The sequence below is a fragment of the Takifugu rubripes genome, chromosome 7, assembly GCF_901000725.2.
Source record: "Takifugu rubripes chromosome 7, fTakRub1.2, whole genome shotgun sequence".
NCBI classification, from domain to species: Eukaryota; Metazoa; Chordata; class Actinopteri; order Tetraodontiformes; family Tetraodontidae; genus Takifugu; species Takifugu rubripes.
The window spans coordinates 16,506,146-16,521,122 of NC_042291.1; the positions used below are offsets into that span (position 1 = coordinate 16,506,146).

The 14,977-nt window shown below is 49.2% G+C and overlaps 1 protein-coding gene across 7 annotated transcripts; it reads left to right on the forward strand.

The window, feature by feature from the left end:
- Positions 1–246: 246 nt before the first annotated feature.
- Positions 247–12,905, forward strand: znf574 (zinc finger protein 574). Of its 7 annotated transcripts, none has more exons than XM_029838973.1 (11): positions 247–355; positions 2,020–2,195; positions 3,940–5,083; positions 5,154–5,368; positions 5,670–5,849; positions 5,991–6,085; positions 7,577–7,671; positions 9,743–9,891; positions 10,141–10,428; positions 11,839–12,462; positions 12,544–12,905. In XM_029838973.1, the coding sequence occupies exons 1-10, from the start codon at positions 343–345 to the stop codon at positions 12,436–12,438; spliced, it is 2,955 nt and encodes a 984-aa protein (XP_029694833.1). In that variant the 5' UTR covers positions 247–342; the 3' UTR covers positions 12,439–12,462; positions 12,544–12,905. The 7 variants fall into 7 exon arrangements, with proteins under 7 accessions (XP_029694833.1, XP_011604259.1, XP_011604258.1 ...); XM_011605957.2 differs by having other exon boundaries at positions 248–355; positions 11,839–12,476; XM_011605956.2 differs by having other exon boundaries at positions 248–355; positions 11,839–12,476; positions 12,547–12,905.
- The last annotated feature ends 2,072 nt before the right edge of the window (positions 12,906–14,977 follow it).

A 14,977-nucleotide genomic window follows, 5' to 3' on the forward strand; every position in this document is an offset into this window, starting at 1 on the left:
CTGTTCCAGCTTAATGGCTCCACAACCCTTCAGGCAGCTCCGTTTTAAATGCTACCTGGCTTTAGTTTGATCGATAGGTTAAAATTTATTTAACTTTCCCGTTCATCTCCAGATTATTACAACTAATATTATTAGTACAGTTGTTACAAGGAGTAATATCTACGCGACAGTGGAATTGTTAGCGGGGTATAAAATCGGCGCCTTTTGGAATACAAACTTCCTGTTTCTGGTGTATGGTGCAACGGGATTGGTCGGTGGATTTAATGAACCAGCCAATCAGACGGAGCGTTATAACATGTTGGGGTAAAAAAAACTGAAGTTGTCCTATTTCGTCGAGCGGAAATGTCAGAGGACGGTGAGTTTTGCCGAAATACTTTAACTTATTTAATTTTAATGCGACCATTTTGGTAATGTAATAGGCAGGAATAATATATATGGAGGATTTCAAAGGGGGGAGACAGCTAATGGTAACTTTTAGTCCACCGCCGCCATTATACCACCGAAGAAGCACATCCCGCCCTCCTTCTTGGGGCTTTTCTTCTTCTTCTTCTTCTTCTTGTACCACAAAGTAAGCACGACTGGTCCAAGTGGCAAAGGGGGTTTAGTCGCCAGAAATGTCGCCTTCATTGCCAGCTTATTGGGATACGTTTAACAATCGATCTCGTCTCCTCCGTTAGCCATCAGCAACAAGGATTAGCAGCATGGCACACTCGCCATGTTGCGACAAAAATGGCTATGGCTGCATGTTAGCAGCGGTGATAGCGTTGAGATAACAGCTTTAGCAAGTGTTAGCCTCCACTCATCATTAAGGGCAACAGCACGGTCGAAACGGACTCCAAAGATTTCCTCTGTCGTTTACAACGTTGAAAATGATCTTCGGGGAATAAAGTGTTGTTCTTTTTCACAACTCGTTTGGAGTCTGACCCTGTCACTAAAAACGAAGCCGCTGTGGCGGTTATTGCTGGGGGGTTGTACCGCCATTTCATCACCGTCATTCGGCCAACGGTGACGAAGCTGCTCTCGGTTTGTGCGGCCTCTTTGGGCGACGTGTTGCAGGCCTGAGTGCTTCCAACACCGATGCTTTAGTCCTCTGCTGCCAGAATCTGCGTTTAAAGACGCTGCAAACTGCTGGGCCACGTGGTTGTTGTTGGTTTTAAACGTTGAGTTTGGGACGGTTCAACAGCCAATCTGCTACCGGGAGCAGTGAACCCCAGGGGGGGTTCTGTATCCTGAAAATAGGGACCCCCAAAACAAGCTACGCATCAACTTCATTGGTTTTGTCTTGCAACTATATTTTTATTTTGCTCAAAGATAGAGTTTTCTGTTTCTTTGAGCGTTTAACAATCCTAAAAACAGAGAAGAGAAAACTTCATTTCAACAGCCACATGAGTGTCCTGATGTAGAATTTTAAAAGCTTTCTACCAACAAAAGGAACCTGTTTTCTGACTTTTATCAATGATGTTCATTTTTTTCCATTTGCAAAACCATTTTAACAAGAAACGCGCAGACCGATGTTGCTTGGTGCAGATTCTGATGTGACTCCTTTACACAGGAGAAAAGCTGGAACGCTGGTGTGAAAGCTACATGTGTGAATGGGGCTCTTCTGGTGTTAATCACAGGAGCAGCAGGAGCTTGACTGCACCCCCAGTGGCTCCAGTTACACAGCATATTTAATTGATATTGAGGCTGGATCTTGGCTCAGCTTATAAAATGTCAGACGGACAGAATGACTTGGCAACATCTGTACCTGCAGGGCCAAAATAACAATTAGCTGAGCCACAGCTGTGGTGAGTCAGCTTGGCATTACCAGAGTTAGAGACTTGGCTCGGCTGTCCAGGCTGGTGTCTCCATAATATATGCAGTCATGTCTTTCCATCAGGAGAGGGCAATGTTCTCAACCTAACTTCAGATATGGACACACATATTCTTATTCTTAGCAGACTGTTTTGCTTGCTTAACCTCTGCCTATATCAGTGTTGCTTCATTTAATAAGATGTTTTTTGTGTTGTGGTCCCCTAGCAGCCATGGAGGCTTCCTCTGTTTACATGTGCTTCCCCTGCTACCGGGAGTTCAACACTCTGGAGGAGGTCCTGGAGCATCAGTTGACCTGCACTGCAGAAGAGGAGCAGCCAGACACATCTGGAACCACACCCATCACCGTGCCGGTGCTGCAGACACAGGGAAATGCTGAAGAGGTCAGTATTGGTCACCTACCGCTACTTCTATACAGGTGTCGGCTGGAAATGACCCTTAAAAAACAACAACCTCCAACTTGAATACAGAAACGGACATTAAAGTGGAGCTTCATGGACAGATGATTCTCATCAGAGTGTAACTATACTGCTGAGGACATCAAAGTCCCTCATAAAAGAAAGGGGACACAATTTTAAGTCTAAATTTTAACCACATTTTTGGTTTAATTTTCATTTAATTAAATGTCGACATACCTTGATTTGTGGAGAGTCCTTCCTTCCATGGGTAAACAACAGACATGGAAGAACCCAGAACAGAATAGTTTATCTTCATAGAAGCAGGATCTGTGTCAGGAAATAAAACTGTTTGAACATAAGAAATACAAATGCCAATTTCAGTTCCACTATCACACTCAGCAAATATTGACTCAATTGTTAGAACTGGATTATTTATAGTCCCTCTGCAGGTGGAAAGGAATGTTTGTCGTGAATTACATAAAATGATAGTTGGAACAGTGGTTGTTGCAACACTTTTATCGTTGTCCAAAAGCACACGACGGTCTTCAGACATTACTGAGCAGCAGGACGCGGCTGCTGGAGGATCCCTTCTTTCCAGGTCTTCAACACGTGTCCATTAGGCGCACTGACACCCACGACAGACAAATTGGGTCCTGAATCGCCAGCTGGATGAGGAGCATGAGGAATGCATCAGTTAGTGCCATACTTTCTCCTGATGGATCGCTCATTGGCCTTCTCACAGATGAAACAGCAGGAGAAACACTATAAACCCCGCGTAGCTTATGACCTTCTGGCCTCGGCTCTGGCCAGCGTTGTGTTTATAGCGAGTCCCGCCGCTTCATTAGTTACATGGTTGTAATTTTATTACATTTTATGTGGCATTGCCGTAACGCGGCCACAGTTAAAGCCTTGAACGAGCACAAAGAGGTCTTTAAAAACTATTACGACGCCTTTTTTTAAGATGAGTTAATGGAAGACGAACCATAATGTCCGTGTTCCAAAAAATATTCCAGCCAGTTCCCACAAAAACCGTCAACAAAAGTGAAGGAGAGCGCCGTCATATATTAATAAAGATGCACGTGTTTATGGTCACAGCAGCACGGATGTTTCTCTGTGCTGTTTCTTTACCAGTGGTCTGTAGCGAAGCACGCAGACACACATTCAGCTCTGGATTATGACAAATGTCACTACTGACAAAGACATTCACTGGAAAACTGTAACTGTCCCATTAGGAGACATTTAATATCGGACCATATCTGGCAGTGGAACATAACTGATGACTCTCGCTGAGGTTTTTGCTCCAGTTCTCATTCGACTTGTGAAAATCCTTCACGTTTCAGAGCCGCCATTAAACTGCGATTCCAATTATGCTGGTTAGATATTGCAATTACACGTGTGCTGAACCGTCAGGTGCAATTTTTCCAGACCATGGATCAGCGTGTTCTGTTAGAGCCCTACATTCAGGACACTTCTAATTACTGTCCATATGCACCACTAGCGCCATTCTGGATTTAAGGTCCTTGAGAATGTTCTGCTGGGTTGTTAAAAAATCATAGTGGCATACATGATGAATGTACACCCTTGAGGTTAGTTTCTGGCCTCTTTAAAAAGATCGAAGGAAAAAATCTCCTGGACCGTCCAAGTGAACCCTCAGAAGCCTTTGATTCTCTTTGCACAGGCGGAGGTATTCATCACTGATTCATTTTTTCCCCTGTCTTTTGATTTACAGCAGCAAATAATAAATATATCCAGGACTTTAGGAATCCCACAGATTCAAGTCCAAGCTGAACCGACGGCCGCAGAAACTACTATGGAGGTCAAGCAGGTTGAAGACAGTGCGTCATTGCCATCAGACCAGCCCAGAATCCTCTACCAGTGTGGAGACTGTGAAGAGCTTTTCAAGAGCCTGCATCTGTGGCAGCAACACCGTAGAGAAGAGAAATGTCAGCAGCCAGCCTCAGAAGCCAGGGATCTCCAACCTGAGCAGCACACCATCTTGATCCAGAGCTCCCAGTCAGTGTTACATTCGGATGAATCTATTCTTGTCAATGAATCCAAACAGGAGCCACAGCCAGAACCAGCGGAGAAGAGTCTGGCAGAGACGGAGCCAGAGGCAGAAACCCCTGTAGCTCAGAGCTTAGAACAGTTTTCAGAGGCGGCCAGTTCAACTGCTAATCCAGAGGATTCATCTCCGAGGAAAAGAGGAGCCAACAAAAAACCCAAGCCGGAGCCTGTTCTCCTGTGTGTGGACTGTGGCTCATGCTTCGGATTGGTGTCAGAATTAGTGGCTCACCGCAAGACCCAGCATGGCTTTGAGGAAGCCCTGCACCGCTGCACCGTGTGTGGCGAATGCTTTCTGAACACAACCCTGTTCCTCTACCACCGGAAGCAACACAAGCAGCTCGGCGAGGCCGCCGAGGTCCCTCCAGATGCCTCAGTGTTTTCTTCAGGCTTCCTAATCGAGCAGCGGGACGATAGCGCTCCTTCCATTTATAGAGTCTCCACCAATTTCCTGGAGAAATCCTCTTTCTTCTGCACACACTGTGGGGAGAGCTTCAGCGATGGAGCAGAGTTTGCCATCCATCGTAAGCAGAAACACGACCTGCCGGAGCCTCTTCACAGCTGCCACTGTGGGGAGAGTTTCATGAACACCACCCAGTACCTGTACCACCGACGCCAGCACAGCGTAGTGTCTGGGCTGGGGCTGGCAGAGGAAAATGTGACTGGTGATGAAAGTGCCCCCAGTAAACCAGAAGAGATCCCACAAGGCTCAAAGCGGCTGCTTTCTCCATCTGCCTCCACCAGCGAAGCCTTTTCACCCATCCCGAAGAGGGGCAGACCCTCCTTCAGGATTAGCAGCAGTTCTCTCAAAGGTAAATGTTTGATCCTCAGTCACTTGTGTCTCTGGTTCTTGCCTTTAATCCAGTGTTTTGTGTCTTTCAGGAAGTAAGGCTTCTGCTCCTAGGGATGACTCAGAGGGCAGCACTGCAGCAGACTCTGACAACACCAACCACCCTCCACCTGCCAAGCTGCTGCAGGACTGGGCTCGTACACCGCTGCCCCACGTTTGCCCCTACTGTGGCAAAACCTTCACCAGGCGCATCTTCCTCCGCACTCACGTCTACAGGCACACCGGAGAGAAGCTGTTCACATGCAAGGTGACGATCAAAGTTTCCTTAACGTTTTGTTCCTTTTTCCCAATCTGAAGGATAATATTTTTATGTAAATGTCATTTATGTCAGATGGCTGACTTTGACAAGATTATGTAATGCTTTTAAAGTGGATTAGATTTGAGGCAGACAGTTTTAACCTCCAGCTCCGATAGACTCGTCTGGTGCCTCCGCATAATGGAAATTGTTTTGAAAACTAAAGAATAATCATGTCTTGATTTTGTTCCCTTACAGGGCATTTAAAGATGTTCTAAATATGACTAACGAGCTTGTTAATTGTCTCGCGAAGGTGTGTGCAAAGTCGTTCACAAACTCCCAAAGTCTGCTGCGCCACAGCATGAGCCACACTGGCAACAAGCCCTACAGCTGCAGTGTTTGTGACAAAAAGTTCTCCCAGGCCCCCACCTTGAAGAGACACCAGCGCATTCATACGTCTGCGGTTGCCCCACGCAAGCGAGGACGCAAACCAGTAAAGTCCCCGTTCATTATTACTCTGTAATAACTGCTGTAATAACTCTGCTTCTAAAGCTCTTCAGAAAACCTCATCAGAACAGGACGTGCTAACGAGGACGGTGCGATTGTTCCTCACTGCGTGCGTCTCTCCGTGCAGGTGTGCGCTATGGACAGCGAGGGTGCTGCTCATCTGTTCCCGTGTCCTCACTGCCCCTCACGGTTCAACACAGAGGATCAGCTCAACCATCACAAGTAATCAACTAGTCAATAACCGCTTAGTTGGATCGACTGGTCGTTATTCTAAACACATTGAATTGAGTACACTGAATATTCAACACTTCTGGGAATCAACCTTTTATTGTCGAAATAATTAGAATTCTTATTCCAGACAGAACTGAGGGTGTGATAAGGGTTCACGCCTGTGCTGCTGACTACTGAGCAGCACCGTTAAGCTGTGTAGCAGACATGCTAACTGAGGTCCGCTCGCCCTTGAGCCTCAGCCAGGCTTGATTGACAGGCAGAGACCCAGTAAATTAAGATCATAACGATAACCCAGGGAGAAAAATGGATGAGAGAAATGTCCGCTCCCCTCTTACCTGGTGAAATGGGGATAGGCTGTATTCTGCAGCCTGTAATTATTATTGCTTATGATTATTACTGTAATGATTTCAATGTAAGCACCAGCGTTCATTTAGACGTTTAATATTGCTGTCTAAATGAAACGATTCATGACTCAATTATGTTTTTATTATTAACTTGCAGGTCTAAAAACCAAACATCATCTGTTCCACCAGTGAAACAAGTTATTCACCACCAGTTATTCATGTGGTAAAAGAAGTAATCGAGTACACAAAGGCAACATTTTCACACCGGAGACTGAAATAACTACTGCTAGTAATAATAATAAGATTAGTAATAATAATGAACAGTAACAATGGTAATAGTAATGCTTTTGTGTTAGAACGGCCCGTATCTTGGTGCGGCACTAATACTGAGCTCTGCTCATGAAGGAAGGTGTATTTGAAGAAAAGGTGACCCTGACTATAATCTTAATTTCCCCACTGCCTGAGGGTCAGCTGTCCCTGAAATATTGATTACTGTTGTTTAGCAGGGAACAGAGACAGTCTGGTGTCTTTTTATGGGCCTTAGAGGTCCTTGTACGGCTCACATTCTCCTGCACTTGAAGTGACTTGTGTACCCGAGTGCTTCGGTCGACACATCACCGCACACGCGTTCCATATTTGGAGGTTTGTTTCCTGAACTTTGACACCATGCGTGTTTGTTCGGGTTCTGCCAATCTGCCCACAGAACCGCTGTTTTATTTTTACTATGCTGTAAAAAAAAAAGGGCCTGTTGCACATTAGGTGAACACAACCTAGCGCTTCTCTCCTGCCCCGAGGCCATATCCACGGTAGCGTTATGCAACGGATAAATATAGTCTTTCATTTGCGCACTCTGACTGCTCCTAGTTTTCGCCTGTTCTTTTATCTCCAGCTTTTATCCATTCAGCTAATACTCTTTTTTTTCTCCTGGAGCACAGCTCAGCACGCGCACGTTACTAATCCTACAAGTCTCGTATTGGATGGCAGCTAAAAATAAAATGCACCCCCCTCTATTAGAGCGGCTGCACTCACACCTTTCTACTGTAACCATTATGATTTATTCTTTAATGCGGCCAGCGGCAGCTCGCCACTCACATCATTAGAGTTAGAGTTAAAGCCTGATTGTGTTTATGTGTGACAGACTGCTCCACACGAGCCACCCGTTCCATTGTTCTGACTGTGGGGAGGCCTTCAAACGCAGGAAAGACCTGGATCTTCACTCTCTCACTCACCAAGGTGAGGATTTTAATAACACTTGAATTAAACTGTGTTCAATTTCCAGTCAGTATAAAGCCTGAAGGCATGAGGGGCTTCGAAAGGCCACAATACAGCTTCCAGACTAACAAAATGGACACAGCCGCTTCCTCCGTGATCCTCCGTGTCACACAACACAAGAAAAGAATGACTTCCTATCATGTCAGCACAGGTCAACAAGCTCTCAAAAGGTCAAGACTGATTAACCTTTAACATCAGTGTCAACGTGCTCAGAGTGTTTATGGCTACAAAGGAGCCGGGCGGAGCGAGACGGGGCTCCTGCTATGGCGATGGCTTCAGTCCCTAGGTGTCACGCCAGCACCGCCGTAGAGGCACAGCATCCCAAAGTTGTTAACCATAATTAGAGAAACAAATGCTTCTTCTGGATTACTGCAAGCCCAGGAAATCAATGGTGTGGGAAGCATTGCTGAGCTTTCTACCATCCCCGCCAAAAGGCTGCAGCCGGTCTGCTGTGTGTTTCTGGCCCCGCGTCACGTTGTGTGGTTGAGGCGTCCCACCACACTCCCATTGGAACAGATGGTGCGTACAGCAGGCGCCATGAGCTCGAGGGTTCATCATCAGGAACATCATCAGTTAATGTGCTACAGAAGAGCAAATGAAAACAGTTTTATCTTGCATAATCACTTGGAACGTTGTTTAATTGTTTGGATCCTCTTAAACCTATTAGCCTAAATGTGATGATGGGACCAGGGCTCCGGTGCACGTGCGTGCTTGTACGGGAACCATTCACACATGATCTCCTTGTTAGAAGGCATGTGGATGGACAGAAACGCCCCCCCCCCAGGTTACCACCTCCTTTATTTAACGTACCTCCGTGTGTGCTTTGTTCCTTTGATGCATTAAGCCAATGACTTTCCATTGATTTGGTTCCTGTGTGGAGGAGAGGAGGAAGGTGGAGGTAAATGAATTGGGGGCGTTTGAACGTCAACCTCATTAGTTAAGCTTGAAGAGTCAGCGCGCAGTCAGGGTCAGCGGTACATGGCTCCTCCGAGAGAGATGATTGGAGAGATTGATCCATTGATCGGACCGGGGCCATAGGCAGAGATTGTCCTTATTAAAGGTTTAATTAGAAGGTCCCAGCGGGGGAACGGAGCACACTCCCCCCAACTAGGGTAGACGATGCAGATGGTTAGCAGATTGGAAGATGTTGGCGCCGTGACCTGTGGACCCGCTGACGAACCATCCGCGTCAGCGATTCCTCCGCCAGGATTTCAAGAGCAACCCAGCGAGACACCTGCTGTGTTTCGCTTTGCCAAATCCCAAATGAGGGACGAGATCATTTAAGCTGTTAAGAGCGATCTGGCTGACTAATCTGTAGCATTTTAGAATTGACTTACTGAAATCATTTAATAGACTAAAAGGAAAGGTCATTTTGAAATAATTCCACTCTTTCTGTCTATGAAGTGTTAGTTGAGCTGTTATTTTAGCTGCTATTGTGTTAGTTGTTCTAATCACACGTGTTTAAGATAACGGCTGCAGCTAAATTGTCCTTGATTGCTTTTCTCTTCAGTTATTTGGGTTTTTCGGATTTTAACAGATGCGACGCGTGTTTCACGTTAACGGACCTGCTGTCAAATCTCAAACGCCTGTTTGGATTCATGGAAACCAAACTCGGCTACTTTAAGCAAAATATACGGTCAACTGAAGAAGTGTTTGTGTTGAGCTGCCAGGAAGTGGAAAGAGAGAGGAAGTGGAAAGAGAGAGGAAGTGGAAAGATCCTCTCTTTCCACTTCCTCTCTCTTTGTTCTTCAGAGCCAGATTTAGCGCCAGTTTACAGGCTGTTTCAGAGACGTTCCCTCCAGACAAGCGCCGTGTTTAGGGGGAAGAGTCGATATGAGCTGAGCAACAATGTGTCAACATGTATTTTTCTCTTCCTCCTCCCGAAATATTCAACGCGATGCACTTCTCGACACGGGACAATTGTCTCTTTCATTTTTAGCACAGTGGCGCCCGATCAGCAGGCTGAGTTTAGCCGTGGCACCGTTGCTGCGCGATCCCCATCAGCCTAAGAGCTGCCTCTGCTCCATTACAGATAAGGAGCCAGCAACGTGTCCTCACTGTTCATCCCAGTTTGTGAATCAGTCGGTGCTGGAAATCCACCTGCAGCGATGCCCGACCACAGAGGAGGACAAGAACGCAGGACGGGGGCGTGGGCAGGGCCGGGGACGCTCCACTGGACAGGTGGGACAGTCATTTACATCACAAAGGAGATTTTATTTTAAATGACAGTTTCTTTTTTGGGGGCCTTTTTTTCCTTTTATGAGCCAGCAGAGCAGACGGGAGGAATGCGTCCACGTGACAGAGGTCCAGAATCCCAACGTGTGACCTTGTTGTCATGACAGTGGAAACGCTGACCTTCTCGCTCTCTGTAATTGCCCCGTCTTCGTCTCTGCTTCCTTCCATTATCTTCTTTTTTTATCCTCTCCTCAGATTGAATGTGACCTCTGTGGCCACCGCTGCATGACCCAGGAGGGCCTCGACCTCCACCGGATGTCCCACACGGGCCAGACGCCTCTCAAGTGCCCAGTGAGGCCCTGCCGCCGCAGATTTACCTCCAACGCCGCCCTGGAGCAGCACGTACTGGCCCACATCCAGGGAACGCTCGGCAGTTCCAAAACCCGACCCCGCTACCGCTGTCAGATTTGCCACAAGGAGTTTGCTTATAATTCCACCTTCAGCGTCCACATGAGGATCCATACTGATGAGAGGCCCTTCGAGGTGAGGACACGGGGCTTTGCAGGTCCTTCTCAAACATTTAAAGGCTTGTGCACACGTTTCAAATATCCCACCCCCCATGGTCACACCCTCTCAACGCTGTTCCTGGACCATGGCCATTTATGCAGTGTGTCCTGCGGGTGTTTCCTCCCTCCCTGTGCACCTGTGATTAATGGCAGGGCTGAGTTAGGGCCTGTCAGCCCCCCTCGCTTCCTGTTACTATTCTGGGACTCTTTCTCTCTTCGGCTACTCTGGTGACAAGGCAGGACATCAACTACAGAGCTGCTGGATTGTAAGAATTGATTTAGCGATTGTGGCGCAGCTTTATGTTGTAGCTCAACCATGTGAGCGCTGAGCTTCAAGGCTGATTGGCCCTCGACGCACGTGTGGTCGTAGGGTTTTAACATTCACATGAAAGGGCCGCGTGTTGGAGGGGGAACCAGTACACAGAGGTAACTCAGGAGATCTTCATTAGCCACAGAGATGGATGTCTTACTGGGGACATCAGATACAGCACAGCGTGGTGTGGCTCGGCTGAGCTAATGCTAGCAAGCTGCTAATGCTGCTGCGTGTGGCTCGGCTGAGCTAATGCTAGCAAGCTGCTAATGCTGCTGCGTGTGGCTCGGCTGAGCTAATGCTAGCAAGCTGCTAATGCTGCTGCGTGTGGCTCGGCTGAGCTAATGCTAGCAAGCTGCTAATGCTGCTGCTAAGGTGCATCACAATAAATTAGATCATGGAAAAAGTGAAATTCACAGTCTAATTACACACATACTTATTTCTTTGAGTGGTGATGTCATGGCTCGCAGTGACTGGAACCCCTGAACTGTCCCTAAAATTTAGAATGTTGTGCTCAAAGCTCAATACTGGACACTCGTGATGTCACCTTGTAATTAGCTAATTACCTGAAAACGTTGCAGTTTTCCCGAGTCTACAATCAGGCGGGAAACTGCTGTCAGTTGTCCAGAAAAGGAGCGTTGACGGCCTGCACGAGGCGTAGCAGCTGGACCACAGCTGGACCACAGCTGGACCACAGCTGGACCACAGCTGGACCACAGCTGGGTCCAAACACACTCACGAGCCTTTGATGTGGTAGAAACAAGCTGGGTTAGATCAGGCCCAGGTCAGAGCAGGGCGGTGGGGTTCCTGTGCCTGGTGGACTGGACTAGAGGATCGGTGGCAGCACCAGAACCAAAGCTGCAGCACAGCTGGAGGCCCCGTCAGAGCCTCCATCCCAGAACAGCTGGGAGACTCCTGCATTAGTGATCACTAAGATTCCAGGCTGAGCTCCTCTGCCCCAGTTTTCCAGCATCTCAGACCTAAAAGTGAACTCGTCCCCACAGAATCGGTGCCTGTTATTATTGATTATTATTGATTGATTGAAGCATGACACAGCTTCCTGTCTCCCCCCCCCAGTGCTCCACCTGTGGCAAGTGCTTCCGCCAGCTGCCCCACCTCCAGGACCACGAGCGCATCCACAGCGGCCTGCGCCCCTTCTGCTGCTGGATCTGCGGGAAGAGCTTCAGCGTGGCCGCCAGGCTGACCGAGCACGCGCGCACGCACAGCGGCGAGAAGCCGTACCCCTGCAGCCACTGCCCCGCCGCCTTCCGCTCCCGCTCCAACCTGGACAAACACCTGCGGCTGCACGGCGAGCTGAACCTGGAGGGCGTGGAGGAGGCCGTGCAGGTGGTGGAGGCCGCCCAGGTCCAGAACATGCTGGAGGGGGCCAAGGTGCTGACGTCCGTGGCCGCCACCGAGGGCGTGGACGCCGGTTCGGTCCAGACGATCTACGTGCTGCAGGGGGCCGAAGGCGGCGCAGAGACGGTCATGATCCCGTCGGATCAGTTCGCCGGGATGGAGGGGGCCTCGCAGGTGGTCATCTTACCCTCGTCTGTGCTGGGGGGGCAGAGCATCGCTGTTCCCACAATCACCATGGATGGAAACGAGATCACCATGATGGAGACCAGCCAGTCGCCGCAGCACGCCATCGAGTTCATCGTGGAGGAAACCATATGAAGAGCCAGACAGGAAGTGGCCACTGTAGGTGATAGAAGGTAAAGCTCGGTAGGATTAAAGGTGAATCGGACCGAAGGAATCTTGTGATTGGACCTTTGATTTCAGCAGAAATGGAGGGAAAAACACGGCGCTGTAGCGTTTAGATTCGACGCCTTGTTGAGCGAGCGACCAGCGTCAGCAGCGCCGGAGCAGCCGAATCCTGCGCCGGATAAAAAGTGAAATCACTTTCCTCTTTTTCTGAGCCCGATCTGATGCAGCGGCGCCGTGACGGCGTCCGGCGAGGCCCAGCTGGGTGCTCTTCCGCTCGTCGTTGTTTAACGTGTCTGCTAACGATCTGTGCCCCCCCCCCCCCCGCCTGCTGCTTATTTTAATCAGTCGTTAGCGCCCAGCAGTGTTGCAGGCGCCCACAGTTCTGTTCCGCACTCGTGTCGCCGGTGTTAAACTCTAATAAAGGTGAAACCAACCTACTCCGACTGGATCAGACGGTTCTTTCAGACTGATTGAGAATCGGGTCGTAAACGTCAGCTGGATCCAGGCGCCGCTTTCACGACCCGATTACTGGAGAGAGTGAGCGGCACCGGCCAATCAAACGGCTGCTTTCGCTAATAAAACGCCACTTTGTCCATCGCGTCCCGGCCAATCGGACCGGCTTAACGGGCCCTCCCGTAAACCGCCACTGCCGCTTTTGGAAGAATTATGAGGTCCAAAATATCCGCCGCGCTCGGAGAGCGAAATGTGGGCGTTACGGGAACAGGTGGGACGTTCCCTTCGCCGTGTTATTGATTCTTTCCTGCTAAATGAAATGCTGCATAACTAATGAGGTTTGTAGGGATTGATGGGGCCGAGGCGACGAGAGGTCGGCGACGAGAGGTCGGCGACGAGAGGTCGGCGACATTACCCACTGCTGCTGATGCACTGATCTGGAATATCTGGAATAATGATCCTATTTGTCTGGGTGGGGGGGGGGGCTACATTATATAAGTTTGGCCCGGACAGAAGTGGCCCATTAGAGGCTTCTAAAGTGCAGTTTGTGTCTGTTTCCCTCCCAGTGATTGCTGACTGGGGGGTTTGTAAGCACGGTGGCACGTGGGTGTGTGTGTGTGTGTGTGTGTGGGGGGGGGGGGTGGGGGTGAAGTGGGGGGGGGGGGGTAGCGGGATTTCTGCACACGGAGCAAAAACCTGGTAAATGCAGAGAAACCCAAACTAGAGACGCCTCTGCTTCCTGTCTGAGCACCAATAGATGCAGATCTGGTGTAACTTCTGCAGCTTTTCCCTGCATCACACCTGCCCCCCCCCACAAACCCTAACCCCCCCCCCCCCCACACACACACACACACACACACACACATAATGAAATTACCTGCAGGCAAAATCCTTCATTTCTACCCGACCGATCGGACCCAAATTACAGGTGGTCAAAGCGACGCTGAGCTCGGAGACCGTTTTAATGCTCACGTGCACGACAACGGCGCATATGAATCACAATCCCGCACGTGCACAGCTGCCGTGTGCACGTGCACGGACAGTGGTTGTTGCAGTTATTATTCATGGGCTCTGACGGCCGGCGCAGGTGCCGAGAAGATGACTTCTGTCTGTCAACGCCGCGAAGGAAAATGGCCAATTATGCAAAGCAGCAGGTTCAGGAAGTGGAACCAGAACCAGAACCAGGCGCGTCCAGAGGAGGACGTGCACGTGCTGCCGTCACATCTGGAAATGTGCTGACATCAGGATGTCCCGGACAGGTGAAGGACGGCAGGTCTGAGCTGGAGAGGCTGCAGGTGAGACACAGGTGAGACACAGGTGACCCACGTTCTCAGCGGAGCGTTCCCAGCCCGGGGTGATGGTTCCGTTATTATATTAAATGTTAATTAACAGCAGGCGGAGAGTCGCTCGCCGCCATAACTGGACTCTTATTTTCATTTTTTGCAGCCAGTTTTCCGTCTGTCGTCATTTCAAAGATCCGAATTTAACGTTCCTTTAACATCTGGAGTGTTTTCAACACAGGATTAAACAGCGTGAGCGGTGTTGTTGTTGTTGTTATTGTGTGCAGGTTCTTCTGAAGCTCGCTATAAATGTGGCTAAAACGCCCTTTATGTCACAGTAAAGACTTGAACTGGGTCCCACAGAACCATTCGGAGTTCTGCACCATTTACAGCAACTGGGTCGACATCTTGATGGACGACTGAGGCTGCTGGTGCTAATGAGTGACGTGGAATCACAACAGCGCTTCCTGCGAAGGGGATTGGCAGTGTTACCGTGGTAACACAACATCTCTCGTGCTCGAGCTCAGCAGGAGCGACACAGGTGCTGCACATGGAGTCACGGCAGGTCACTTTTGTGTGCCGCCAGGAAGTCGTGTTGCGTTCGGTTATTTCCACCAGCGTGTCGAGGGGCTCGGCCTTCATGGTGCACCTTTAGTGCACGGCCGCGCCCACGTGCACGTGCATGCTGGGCGACGCGTCACCAGAACTGAGTGAACGGGATTTCAGTCTGACAGTGACATTTGGATTTGATCGTACTGATCCACTTGAGTTGTCGG